The following is a 12557-nucleotide window of genomic DNA, read 5'->3' on the forward strand; positions in this document are numbered from 1 at the left end:
CAGACCATCAGGGCCCAGCACAGCCTCGCCCCGTCACCCAGGTCCCTGCCACCACTGTTGTGACCTTTTTATCCTGAAGGGATTCCAGGCTGATGGAAAATGTACCAAAACAGGACAAAGAAGGCCCGCTGGTCAGTCGTTCACCCAGATTTCCCAAATGTACCACAAATATGGTAACATTTGTTCTGTTACCCCCTCCCTGCAGATATGAATGGATGTGACCATGCATGAGCTTTTTCCCTGAAATATTTCAGAGGAACTTGCAGATGCGACATCCCTTTACCCTATACTCTTCAGGGTGCGTTGCCCTAAAATAAGACATTGTCTTCGTTAACTGTGGTATGGTGATCAAAGGTAGGGAATTAACGTTTATGTAATATTCTTACCTAATCTAAGGGCCTTTTTCAAATTTTACCAAATGTTCTAGCAATAGTCTTTGCAGAAAAAAAATTTATAACATGAATCTGTCCTTGATTCAGTGCAGAATCACACCGTGTGCAGTTGCTAAATGTCTCTCTGCTCGTTTGATCTGGCGTGAACACTCATGTTTCTTTGTCTTCCGTGCCCCACATGTTTTTGAAGCAAACAGGACAGTTATTTTGTAGATTCCCAACCCCCCCCCCCTTGTTTGATGTTTCCTCAGGTTTAGATTCAAGTTACACACCGCTGGCAGGAACACCCGCCGGTGATACTGTGTCCTTCTCAACGCGTCAAAGCACAAGGCGCGGATGTCTATTTGCCCTGTGATGGGGATAGCGGGTCACTTTTTACAGGTGGTGCCTTTTATGTTTCCCTACTGCAAAGTTCCCATTATTTTTTTCTTTGCCATTAATATAAATGAAATCGGGAGATTGGGGTGTATGAAAATGCTCTGTTTCTCATTATACTTTTATTCACAAGTTTTTACATCAATCGATGACTGTTGCCTGAAAGAATTAATTACGGTTGCCAATTCGGGATGGTCTAATTCCATCATTCTTTCAAATTCTTGTAGAATCCTCCTGTAATGAAAACTTGCCAGCTTCCGATCATTTTTTTCATTCACTTCTATTAATATGGACTCATGATTTCCTATTTTTTTAATGGGTTATAATCCATTTGATATCACTATTAAGGAACCTGGATTTTGTGAGTGACAAAAGGATATTTAGAAACCAAGTCTGGGCAGAGTGCGTTTCTCACTGGGATATCACAGGTGCTCTCGGAGGACAGAGCTACATGATGAATGCACGCACACAAATCAGTGTCCACGTGCGTATCTAGGCCTGTGGCAGATCTTCTACTTCTATTGATCTGTCTCTATGCGCGTTAAACACCAAGAACCAAAAAAAAAAAAAAAAAACAACAACAAAAAAAACACCAAGAACCTATTCGAACTCAGCCCCACCACTTTATTCCAGCCTTCTCTTCTTTCACATTTGCAACTCCCTTTTCTAGCACTAAGCCTGGTTCTTGTCATCAGCACCACATTCAAGTCTACATACACTGTGGCTTCAAATCTGCTAACCTTTACCCATGTGAGAGACACAGTAATTAACTGAAACTTGATATTTATTTAGAGTTATTGTTTTTACTACTGTGTCTAAAGTTACCTAAATTAATTTTTTTCTGCCCTTCGGTGCCATTATGTTATTTATTTGAAATACCGTTGGATATGTTATACTTTTTACTGTCCTTGTTGACTTTTTACGTCTTGAGCATATAGCCCATTAACTCTAGAAACCAGAACTATAAAGAGACACCCTTCCAGAAGTGTCCCTGGTCACCCTTCTACCCGGTACCCATTCCTCCTCTTCACCCCATTCCCACCACCCCTGTAGGTAACAAATCACATGTACTTTTGGTTTATTCATTGTGTCTGATTAATTTTTGCACATATTTGCAGTTATTATTTTCTTTTTTTTACACAAAAGGTAGCTTACTGTATTAGTTTTCCAAGGCTGTTGTTGTAACAAAGCACCACAAACTGAGTGGCTTGCATGATGGACATTTATTGTCCTGCAGTTCTTGAGGCTAGAAGTCCAGGTCAAGGTGCTGGAGGGGCTGTGCTCCCTGTGAGGGTAGCAGGGAAAGAGACGATCCAGGCCCTTCTCCCAGCTCCCAGGGTATCCCTGACTGGTGGCCACAGAGCTCCAGTCCTCACATGACATTCTCCTGTGTGCAGATCTGTCCAAATTTCCTCTTTCTCTAGGACACAGTCATGTTGGATTAGAGACACACTGTACTCTGCTAGGACTTCATCTTAACTCAATACAGCTGCAATGACTCTATTTCTAAACAAATCACGTTCTGAAGTACATAGGAACTTTGGGGGGACACAATTCTACCCATAACACGTATATGATTATGCTTTTGCGCTATGCTTTTTGTCACTTAATATAACCTGCAAACCATTCCACAGCACTTCCTGGGGATCTTCTTCATTCTCCCTTTTTTTCTATTCACAGCCACAAAGTGCGGCATTGTGTAGATAGAACATAATTTATTTGACTACTCCTCCACAGCAGCTGAACTGTTTCCAATATTTTGCAGATATAATAAATGTTGCAATGATAAGATTGTGGTTATGTATTTCATACTGCAGAAGGATCTTTAGGGTAAATTCCTTGAAGTAGAATTGGCAGGTCAGAAAGTAGATGCATGGGTACCTTTGTTAGTCATTTCCAAATCCCCCTCTGAAAGGTTGTAAAACTTTTTATTTCCCATTAGCATGTATAGCAGTATTTGCCCATGGTATTCCCAATAGAATGTATTGTCTAGCTGTTTGCATTTTTGTCAGTTTGAAAGGAAAACGATATCCCTGTGCAGTCTTAGATTACATTTCTCTAATTATGAGAAAGGTTGGCAATTTTTTCTTTTGCCCATTTTTCTTTAAAACTTTTGGTAGTTTTTCTTCAGTTTTTAAGATTAAAAAAATATATATATGCTAGGAATAGTATATTTTTTCCAGTTGCCTTTTTAAATTTTATTGTTATTATTTTTTGTTTTTAAACATGACATTTATTATCTTACAGTTGTGATATCGGAAGTCTGCTGTGAGTCTCACTGGGCTAATGTCAAGGTGTCTGTGGGCCAATGCTCCTTCTGGAGGCTCCGGGGGAGAATCTGTTTTCCGGCCTTTTTTGGTTCTTCCCGCTGCTGCTGTGTTCTTTGGCCCCTTCCTCTGTCCTTACCAGAATCTTCAAATCTCTCTGACTCTGATCTCTGTCAGTTGCCTCTTGACTCCATTCATGGTGTGTTGTCGTTTTTAACCATTCTTTTATTGAAGCTAGTTTTGAGCTACAGTAACAAAGCCTTTTCCCCACACCCAGGTTATATTGGAATTCACCATTCACCCATGTGTGCTTCTAGAACTTGAGTGTTTACCTTTTTTTTTTTTTTTTTTTTTTTTACATTTAGAGCCTCAATCCATTTTAGGTTCATTTTTATGTCTGGTCAGAGATACTGATTTAATTTTGTATTCTTTTCTCGAGGACATCAAAACTCTGTCTTAGATCCAGTGATTTGAGGTACTACGTTTACAATTTATCAAATGTCCACATATACTTAGGTGTATTTCTGGACCCTCAGCACTCTCCCCCTGGCCTGTTTGGTCACGCACCAGGAACACAGTCTCAATGATAACATGTTCTATGTCTGGTAATGATAGTAGCTTTTCCTTTCCAGTGAATTCCTAGTCTGATATATTTCTCCACATGAGTTTTAGCATCAACTTGTTCAGTTCCATCAAACACATTTATTGATTTTCTAAAAAAGATTTTATTTATTAGAGAAAAAGAGAGAGCAAGCAGGAGTGGGGTGAAGGGCAGAGGCAGAGGGAGAGGGAGGAGCAGACTCCTTGCTGAGCTAGGAGCCCAATGCAGGGCTGCATCCCAGGACCCTGAGATCATGACCTGAGCTGAAGACAGATGCTTCACTGACTGAGCCGCCCAGGCATCTGGAATTTGTTAGTTCTTAGCATTATATGCATATACCTAAAGCCAAAATCTTACTCAATGGAGTAGCACTAGAGGCATTTTGACTAAGACCAGAAGAAAACAAAAATGATGTCCACTATCTATACAACTGTTCCACATTATTCAGTGGACATGTTATCTACTCTCATTAGACAGGGAAATCAGTAAGTGGCCCAGAATTTTTAAATAAGTAAAACTATTTTTTACTGCAGAGGAAATAGTAATATACCTGGAAACCCCTAGGGAATTGCTGGTAGAACTAACTTAAACAATAAATTCAGTAAGGATGGAGGAATAGGGATACCTGGGTGGCTCAGTGGTTGAACATATGCCTTTAGCTGAAGGCGTAATCTCGGAATCCAGGATTGAGTCCCATTTAGGGCTCCTTGCAGGGACCTGCTTCTCCTTTGCCTGTGTCTCGGCCTCTCTGTGTCTCTTATGAATAAATAGATAAAATCTTTAAAAAAAAAAAAAAGGATCCAGAAATGAAATGAACATGCAGTTGCAGGGTGTGTGAATAGAGAAAAATCCATTTCCAAATAAAAATAAGGAACAAACTTGACAAGAAAATGTGCAAAACCTAAATGAGAAAAACTTCGAAAGCCCAAACTTTGTTGGGTTTGGTAGATAAACTTCTTATTTCTGGCTAATTCAGTGGGTCACACATTACTGAGTACTTCCACCTGTACAGTAAACATGTGAAAATAAGCTTTGTTTTTTCTCCTGTAAATCTGTCTATTGTTAATTGTAGGCTCCCATTCACTGGACCGAAGTTGGAAGAAGAAAAGGTTTCCTCCCAAAACAGACAATGTGATTGTAGAACACTGTATGGAATGTACAAAAAAGCTATTGGAACCAGTAACTAAATTTAGCAAGTTGGCAGAACATGAGATCAATGACAAATACCAATTATATTTCCATCGGAAATTGAAACTATAAAAAATCATTCACAATATCAACAAAAATGGTAACACTTAGGTTGGAATTTTTTTTTTTTCATTTATTTATGATAGTCACAGAGAGAGAGAGAGAGAGAGGCAGAGACACAGGCAGAGGGAGAAGCAGGCTCCATGCACCGGGAGCCCGACGTGGGATTCGATCCCGGGTCTCCAGGATTGCGCCCTGGGCCAAAGGCAGGCGCTAAACCGCTGCGCCACCCAGGGATCCCAGGTTGGAATTTGAAATTTGACAAAAATTGTAAAAGACTCATCCTCTGACTCGTACAAAACATTGATGAGAGTAATTAAAGAAGACCTAAACAGACAGTTAATGGATCAAAAGATTTAATATTTTTTAAAAGTTTATTTAAAGTACGCATCCCCCTCCCAATGTGGGGCTTGAACTTACTACCCTGAGATCAAGACGTGCAGGCTCTACTGACTGAACCAGCCAGATGCCCCAGATTTAATATTTTTGAGATATCAATTCTCCCTCAAATAGATCGGAGATTCTATATAATTCCAGGCTTTTTTTTTTTTTTTAGAAAATGACACGATGATTTTAAGATTCATATGGAAATACATAAGTTCTGGAATATATAAACACTTTCAAAAAAGAACAGGGTTTTTGGGCTTACCTTATCTGATTTTATAACTTATTTATAAATCTACAGTAATCAAAACAGGAAAATATGATATAAAGATAGCTCAATTGAACTGATAGAGGTCCAAAAATAAACTGCACATACATGCACAACTGATTTTGACTAAGATACAAATGTGGTGAATGCAGTGGACAAACAGCTTATCAACAAGTTATGCTGAAATATTTGTATATCCATGTGCAAAAAATGAACTTAGGTCCCTATCTCTACCATATACAATAGATCCTAAACGTAAATGCAAAACCTAAAACTAAGATTTCTAGAAGGAATAGAAGAAAATATTTGTGAGCTTAAAGCTGAAGAACCAATCCTGAATTTTTATATCACCTTTTGTACAGCAAAGGTGATTGGTTTTATCTATTTTTATCCTGTCATGATTGGATTCTAAATGTTCTCAGCATTCACCTCACTTGGTAAAGACAATAGCCTTATCTTCAGTAACCACCTGAGCTCACTCTCCCAAGGAAAGGGTGTTACCATTTCTTTACACTTCATTAGGTCAACAATGCATGATAATGAAATAATGATCAAAGATTTGAGTCTAGGAAGTGGGGGTTTGAGGCCGCATATGCTCCAGGTAATTCTTTAGAAACACAGGGTGGAAGCTGGTAGCCTATATTCTTGTACATGTACCCTGCCACTGGATTTAGTAAAAAACAAAACAAAACAAAAAAACAGTGTATGGTTTCCATTTCTAACCAATATGAGTTCCGAGTTATGTCACCTTAGACTGGTCAGGTATTCTGTTGTACCTGATTATTATATGTATTAGCCAAAGGTCAGAGGCTTAAGGACTGAGCCACCCAGGTGCCCCTGCTCACTTTTTTCTAACAGGGCCTTTGTGAACATCTAACGATCCACAGAATAAGAGAAAGGTTTTTTAATTGTAAAGCAGTGGGGCAGGAGGAGGGAGGCGGAGAATGAGTCCGCTGTTGGGTCTCCAGGATTAACACCTCCAAAAATACAGAATGTTAGAATCTAGGAGGAAGAAAAAAAAAAATATATATATACACACACATATAAATATAAATATATAATATACATATAAATATATATATACTTTGTAAATTGTAATAAGAGCATTCACCTCATAGATTAAGATTAACTTTGATAATAAATCCAAAGCCCATTGCTCAACAAATGTCAGTTATTAATTCCATTATTATTAAGGATTTTTTTTTTTTAACAGGAAAATGAAGCTCGGAAAGTCTTAGTAACTCATGAGTATGTCACAGCTAGTCAGTGACCGATACGTCTCCGGGCTCCAGGTCCAGTCTGATTCCAAAATAGAGGGTGTAGTCTCACCATTAGGCTATGAGTCTCTTGTGTTTTCCATCAAGCGTGGTAACGGAGCACGCAGGGCGCAGCGCACGATGGTGCTGAAATCACTGGAGATGAAGGTTTTTATGCATTCGGTGCTTCATCCTTTAATTCCGCGTTTCGGGGAGAGCTTCTACCCGCAGCCAAGCAGGACCCCGCGGGCTCCAGAAAGCATCCTCCGCAGGTAGCCCGGGGCGGGGCCTGCGGGGGACGGGGGCGGGGCCTGCGGGCGGGGGCGGGGCCTGCGGGGGGCGGGGCCGGGGCTCCGCGGGCGGGGCCTGCGGGCGGGGGCGGGGCCTGCGGGCGGGGGCGGGGCCGGGCTCCGCGGGCGGGAGGTTCGAATCCCCCGAGGCTCCGCGGCCGGGCGGCTGCTGCGCTGTTCACCGACCCGGAACTCCCGCGCTCCCTCCGGGGTCCGCCCGCTCCCGCCCGGAAGGATCCGCTCCGGGATTTGCGGGCGGCAGAGCTCGAGTGGGACGCGGTAGTCGGGGATCTAGGGCCCCCTCCCAAGCCGGGGTCCGGAGCTCGGCGCGCTGTAGTACGGGGGTTCCCCCGGAGGAGGGCGGGACCCGGCTCTCCCTGCCACCCTGCAGGACCTGAGGTCCTGACCCCCAAGGGATCTGAGCCCCGGGGGGCCCCGGCGGGGATGTGAGGGTCCGACCCGGGCCGTCCCAGTTCCGAGGGGCAGGGCGCTGGGCGCTGGGGAGGCGAGCGGCGGCCTCCAGGTCCCGCCCCGCGGCTGCCGCCAAAGCGCGGACGCGCGGACTCGGTGGAGCGGGAGGGGGCCGCGCGGCGGCCGTGCGCATGCTCAGTGGCGCCCGCTCCGCCGCGGGGCTCGGCGCGGGGCGGCGGTGCGCGTCCTCCCGCGGCTCATGGCGGCTCCGGGGCCCGGGGGGCGGCGGGTCCTGGCAGGTGAGGGCCCTGCGCTCTGGGCGCGGAGTCCGCGGCCGCGGGGGTCGGGGCTGCGCCCGGGTCTGGGCCGCGGGGTCGGCTGCTGGCGCGGGGACCGGGTCTGGCCTTTCCGGAAGTCCGCGCGGCGGCCGCTGGGGGGTGACCGGGGGGCGCTGACCTGGGGGCGCTGACCTCGAGGGGCTGACCTGGGGGTCGGGGGGGCTGGGCTGGGCCCTGGGGGGGCCGACCTGAGGGTAGGGGGGCTGACCTGGGGGGGCTGGGCTGGGCCCTGGGGGGGCCGACCTGGGGGTAGGGGGGCTGACCTGGGGGGGCTGGGCTGGGGGGGGTGACCTGGGGGTGGGGGGCTGACCTGGGGTCTATGGAGTGGGGGGGCTGACCTGGGGGGGCTGACCTGGGGGGCATGGGGGTGGGGGAGATGTCCTGGGGCGGGTATGGGGTGGGAGGGTGGTCCTGGGGGGGGTAGGGGGTGAGGGGGCTGACTTGGGGTGGGGGGGATGGGGGGCTCACCTGGGGGTGCTGACCTGGGGGGAAATGGGGGGTGGGGCTGTCCGCCAGTACACGACTTTCCCTGTCCCATTGGGGTGTCCCTGTGGGGGGGGGGCTGTCCCAGTCCAGGACCTTCCCCGTCCCATGGAGGGGTCCCTGTGGGGGGGGCTGTCCCCAGTCCAGGACCTTCCCCGTCCCATGGGGGGGTCCCTGTGGGGGGGGCTGTCCCCAGTCCAGGACCTTCCCTGTCCCATGGTGGGGGTCCCTATGGGGGGGGCGGTCCCCTGTACGTGAACTGAGCAGTTGGTTGTTTGGTCCTTTACACAGAACATCCTTCACCGGAAAAGCCAAGTGTAGTTTAGGAATCTGGGCCGGCGGCCGTGCTGAGGAGGTCGGCCTCGGCATAGGAACCAAGTCGTTTGCCCCCAGCTCTAGGAGCCGTGCAGCACCAGAGCGATTTCGAATCGGCTTTTGGTACAAGAAGCTGCAAACCTACCTCTTAAAGTAGATAGAGCGAGAGAGCGCGCCGTGTGTCGTCCTCGGAGGGGGGCCAGGTGTTCAAATACATTCGCGCTGGTACCCTGTGTTTCAGACGTCGTGGCATATGTTGAAGTCTGGTCAGTGAATGGAACAGAAAATTACTCCAAGACGTTTACAAACCAGCTTGTGGATATGGGGGCAAAGGTAAGTCCCCTGACCTTGCTGCGCGACGTTGGTCCTCCGGGACCTCGTGGGACGGGCCTGTGTTTTATTTCGGGAGGTCGTACTTAGAACGTGAGGCCTGAAGGACAGAGAAGACCGTGGGTGAGTAGCGGGGTTGGGGAGGGCGGCCCGGGACGGGAACGGTGTAAACAGCAGGGTTTATAGGACCTGGGTGGCTCCGGGGTTAAGGCCCTGCCGCCCGCTCAGGTCGTGGTCCTGGGCCCCCAGCCCGGCTCAGCTCGGGTCTGCTCCTCCCTCCACCCGACTCTCCCCCTGCTGTGCTCTTTTTCTCTGTCAAATAAATAACTTTAGAAATGAGAGAGAGAGAATAGTTGGCCTTTGGGTGAAGAGGGAAGACTCTAGGCTGGAAACGTGGTTTCTGCCATTGGCTCCTTGGATGCAGGATGTTGTTGACCGAAGTGAGAAGTACAGGAGCAGCAGAAGGTCTTGAAGGGAAAGATCCTGAGTTTGGGCACATTGAAAATACCTGGCAGACACAGGGAGGTACAGACGTGGGACTGGAGATCGTCAAGGCCGGAGAGCGCGTCGTCGGGCGTCAGGCCCTGCGGCTCAGGGCAGACCACGGGTGTGGGAGTGACTCGGTGGTTAGGATGGAAGGGGCTGGAGGTGCAGCCAGCTTACTGTGTGGAGGGCGGGTGGCAGGAGCAGGGACTCGGACAGACGGGCATCCACGAGATTCAGGAACGTGCGTCTGGATGTTGGAGGAGGATGGACTTCAGAATCTCCAGACAGGTTGGCGCTGGTGGGTGTATGTTAGGTTTTGGGAACTCCAGGGTGTTGTTTGGGAACTCTAAGGTGTTGAGTGTAGCACAGTTTTCAGTGGGACGGGTAAGGGTTGGATGTTAGCCGGGGAGTGAAGGAGGTGGTGCAGACGTCTATGCTCAGAGGGACCTGAGCTGTGGACAGAGTGTATTCGTGTGTGTGTTGGGGGGGGGGGGGGCGCGGGGGACAACAGCGTAGGCAGGTGAAGGGAGACGACGCGTGAACGCAGGACCAGGGGTGAGGGTGGGGAGAGAGGCACCCAGGGCATAAAACAGAAGGACTTTCACTCACAGGCAGAGAGGGTGCTCCTAAGTCCTGTCTGGCTGGTGCCAGTCCCCACCCTGCTGCACGGCACAGCCTGGGGTGGAGAGTGCTGAGCCAGTAGGGGCAGGGTGCCCTGGGACCCCGAGAAGACCCATTCGGTTCTGGCCCGTGGGTGGGTAGGAGCCAGAGCGAGTTTCCTGGTTTCCATACCTGCTGCCTACCTGGCTAAGAGCCCAGGTGCACGGCTGGGAGGAGGGCCCTGAGGACCTCACCACTGTGTGTTAGCATCACACCTCCGCTCTCTTGGAGCTTTCTGCTTTCCACTTTTTATTTAGAAAACTTACAAACGGAAGAGTGGGACATAGACGCCCAATAATTGTTAACATCTTAGCCTCCTTGCTTCGTCTGCATCTCTTCTGTACAGTGTATTTACATGTGAATGTGGTTTTTTTTTTTTTCCTAAACTATTTGAAAGTCACAGATAAAATTTGGCCCTAAATCGGTTCACTGTGTATAACCTCTAAGAACAAAGGATTTTCCCGTATGATAAAGACAATTGATCACATCTCGGAAGATTAGCAGTGGTTCCTAACGGATTCGGCCACTGCAGAAAGCGGAGCCTGTGCCAGTGGGTGGGAGGCCGCTGCTGTCTGTACTTGGTTCTGTCTTTACTTTCAGCCCACGGGTAAGTTGCTGGCCATGTGTCATCAGGATCTGACGCGGTATTTTCCTGCGCGTTTTCATATATTTATTTTGAGGAGCCTGTTCAAGACTCCAGCTCATATTCCCATTGAGTATTTCCTTCTCTTCTTGACTTGGAAGCATTCCCTCTATTTTTCAGCTGGCCTCGTTGTTGGCCGTATTAATTGTAGGATTTTCTAACTCTGTGGCTGGTCTTTTCATCTTTTTTGTGGTATCTTTTGATGATAATTGGAATACAGTTTATTTCTTTACGGTGAGCTTTGTTTGTTGTGTGTCCTGTTTAAAAAAAAAAGGCAACTGTGCCTATACCAAGATTATGAAGATTTCTCCTGTGTTATTTTCTGGAAGCTTTATCATTTTGCCTTTCACATCTAGATTTACTGTACATCTGGAATTGATTTTTATATGTGGTATGAAATAGTTTCATGTTTTTCCACGTGAATATTCTTTTATCTTAGCACCATTTATTGAAAAGATCATCCTTTAACCGGTGTCTGAAGTTACACCTTTGTCATCGGTCAGGTAACCGCATGTTGCAGTATCCGTCTGTCTGTTCTCAGGACGGACCACCGTCTTAATTGCTCTTACAATGAACCTTCGTGAGTCGTCTTGTTTTTCCTTCAAGGGGTCCTGGCTGTTCTTTGCCTGTTGCATTTCCAAATATATTTTAGAATCAGTTTGTCAGCTTTTTAGAAATTTTGACTGGGATGGGATTGATGAAAATAGATCAGTATGGAGAGAACTGACATTTTTATAAAATTGAATCTTCCAATCCATGAATTTATATGCCTTTGTTGATTTTGATGTCTTTAATTTCTTTCAGTAATGTTTTATTGTCTTCTCTGGTCATTTTTGATGCTATTATAAATGGTATCTTTTAATTTCCTTCTTCTCTTACTGGTATATAGAAATAACTTTTACGTATCCACCTTGTGTCCAGAAGACTTACAAATTCATTGATGAGATTGGGCATTTTGGGGATTTAAAAAATCTACACAATTGAATGTTATGTGCACAGGACAGTTACTTGTAGTTTTTCTAATCCTGACCCTTTCTATTTCTTTTTCTGGACATACTGCACCGGTGAGGGCCTGTGTTGAGTAGAGTGCACGTTATCAGGCATCTTTGGATCCTCTTCTCAAGGGAAAGCTTTTGGCATTTTTTTGCAGGTTTTTTGTTTCATTTTTTAAGTTGGCATATGGTTGACATACAATATCATATTAGTTTCAGGTTTATAACATAGTGATTTCACATTTATGCACAGTGTGAAATGATCACCAGAGTAAGTCTAGTTCTCACCTGTCACCAAAGTTATTAGGGTATCATCGACTATAATCCCTGTGATGTCCTTATCATCTCTATGAATTAAAACTGGAAGTTTGTACCTTTTCTGATCTTCACATATTTTGCACGTCTCCTCACTCCTGCCCCTCTGGTATGCACCAGTTTTCTGTATTTATGAGTCCGTTTTGTTTTTTTAGATTACACATATAAGTGATATCATATGCCTCATGTATTTTTTTTTTGTATTTTTTAAATTGATTTTTAGATCCTAATTTGCTGTTTTCTTCATGAATTAACTTTTTAATGTTATCAAATGTGTTTTCTGTATATAATATAGCATGTGGTTTTTCCCTTTCACTCTGTTAACATAGTGAATAACTATTTATTTTAATGTTAGCCAACTTTGCAGTCCTGAAATAAACTCAAGTGGTGGGAATGCATTATCCTTGTTACGTATTTGTTGGTAACAGTTTGCCAATATATTGCTTTCTTTTTTTTTTTCCCCCACAAATATTTCAAGGAGTAATACTGGTTATTTTCTGTTC

General features: G+C 46.0%; 1 protein-coding gene across 12 annotated transcripts in view; it reads left to right on the top strand.

Annotated features, from left to right (window-relative positions):
* The first annotated feature begins 7691 nt into the window (after positions 1–7691).
* The window catches only part of MCPH1 (microcephalin 1), a 230922-nt gene continuing 226056 nt past the window's right edge, over positions 7692–12557 (top strand). For all 12 annotated transcript variants that reach the window (XR_013352566.1, XM_077848535.1, XM_077848536.1 and 9 more), the window contains exons 1-2: positions 7692–7791; positions 8870–8961. Coding sequence is in view for 11 of the 12 variants with exons in the window: in XM_077848535.1 (XP_077704661.1) it covers positions 7752–7791; positions 8870–8961 (132 nt within the window). In the remaining variant the exon portion in view is untranslated. The remainder of the gene's footprint in view (positions 7792–8869; positions 8962–12557) is intronic.

The sequence above is a fragment of the Canis aureus genome, chromosome 15 (assembly GCF_053574225.1).
Source record: "Canis aureus isolate CA01 chromosome 15, VMU_Caureus_v.1.0, whole genome shotgun sequence".
Lineage (NCBI taxonomy): Eukaryota > Metazoa > Chordata > Mammalia > Carnivora > Canidae > Canis > Canis aureus.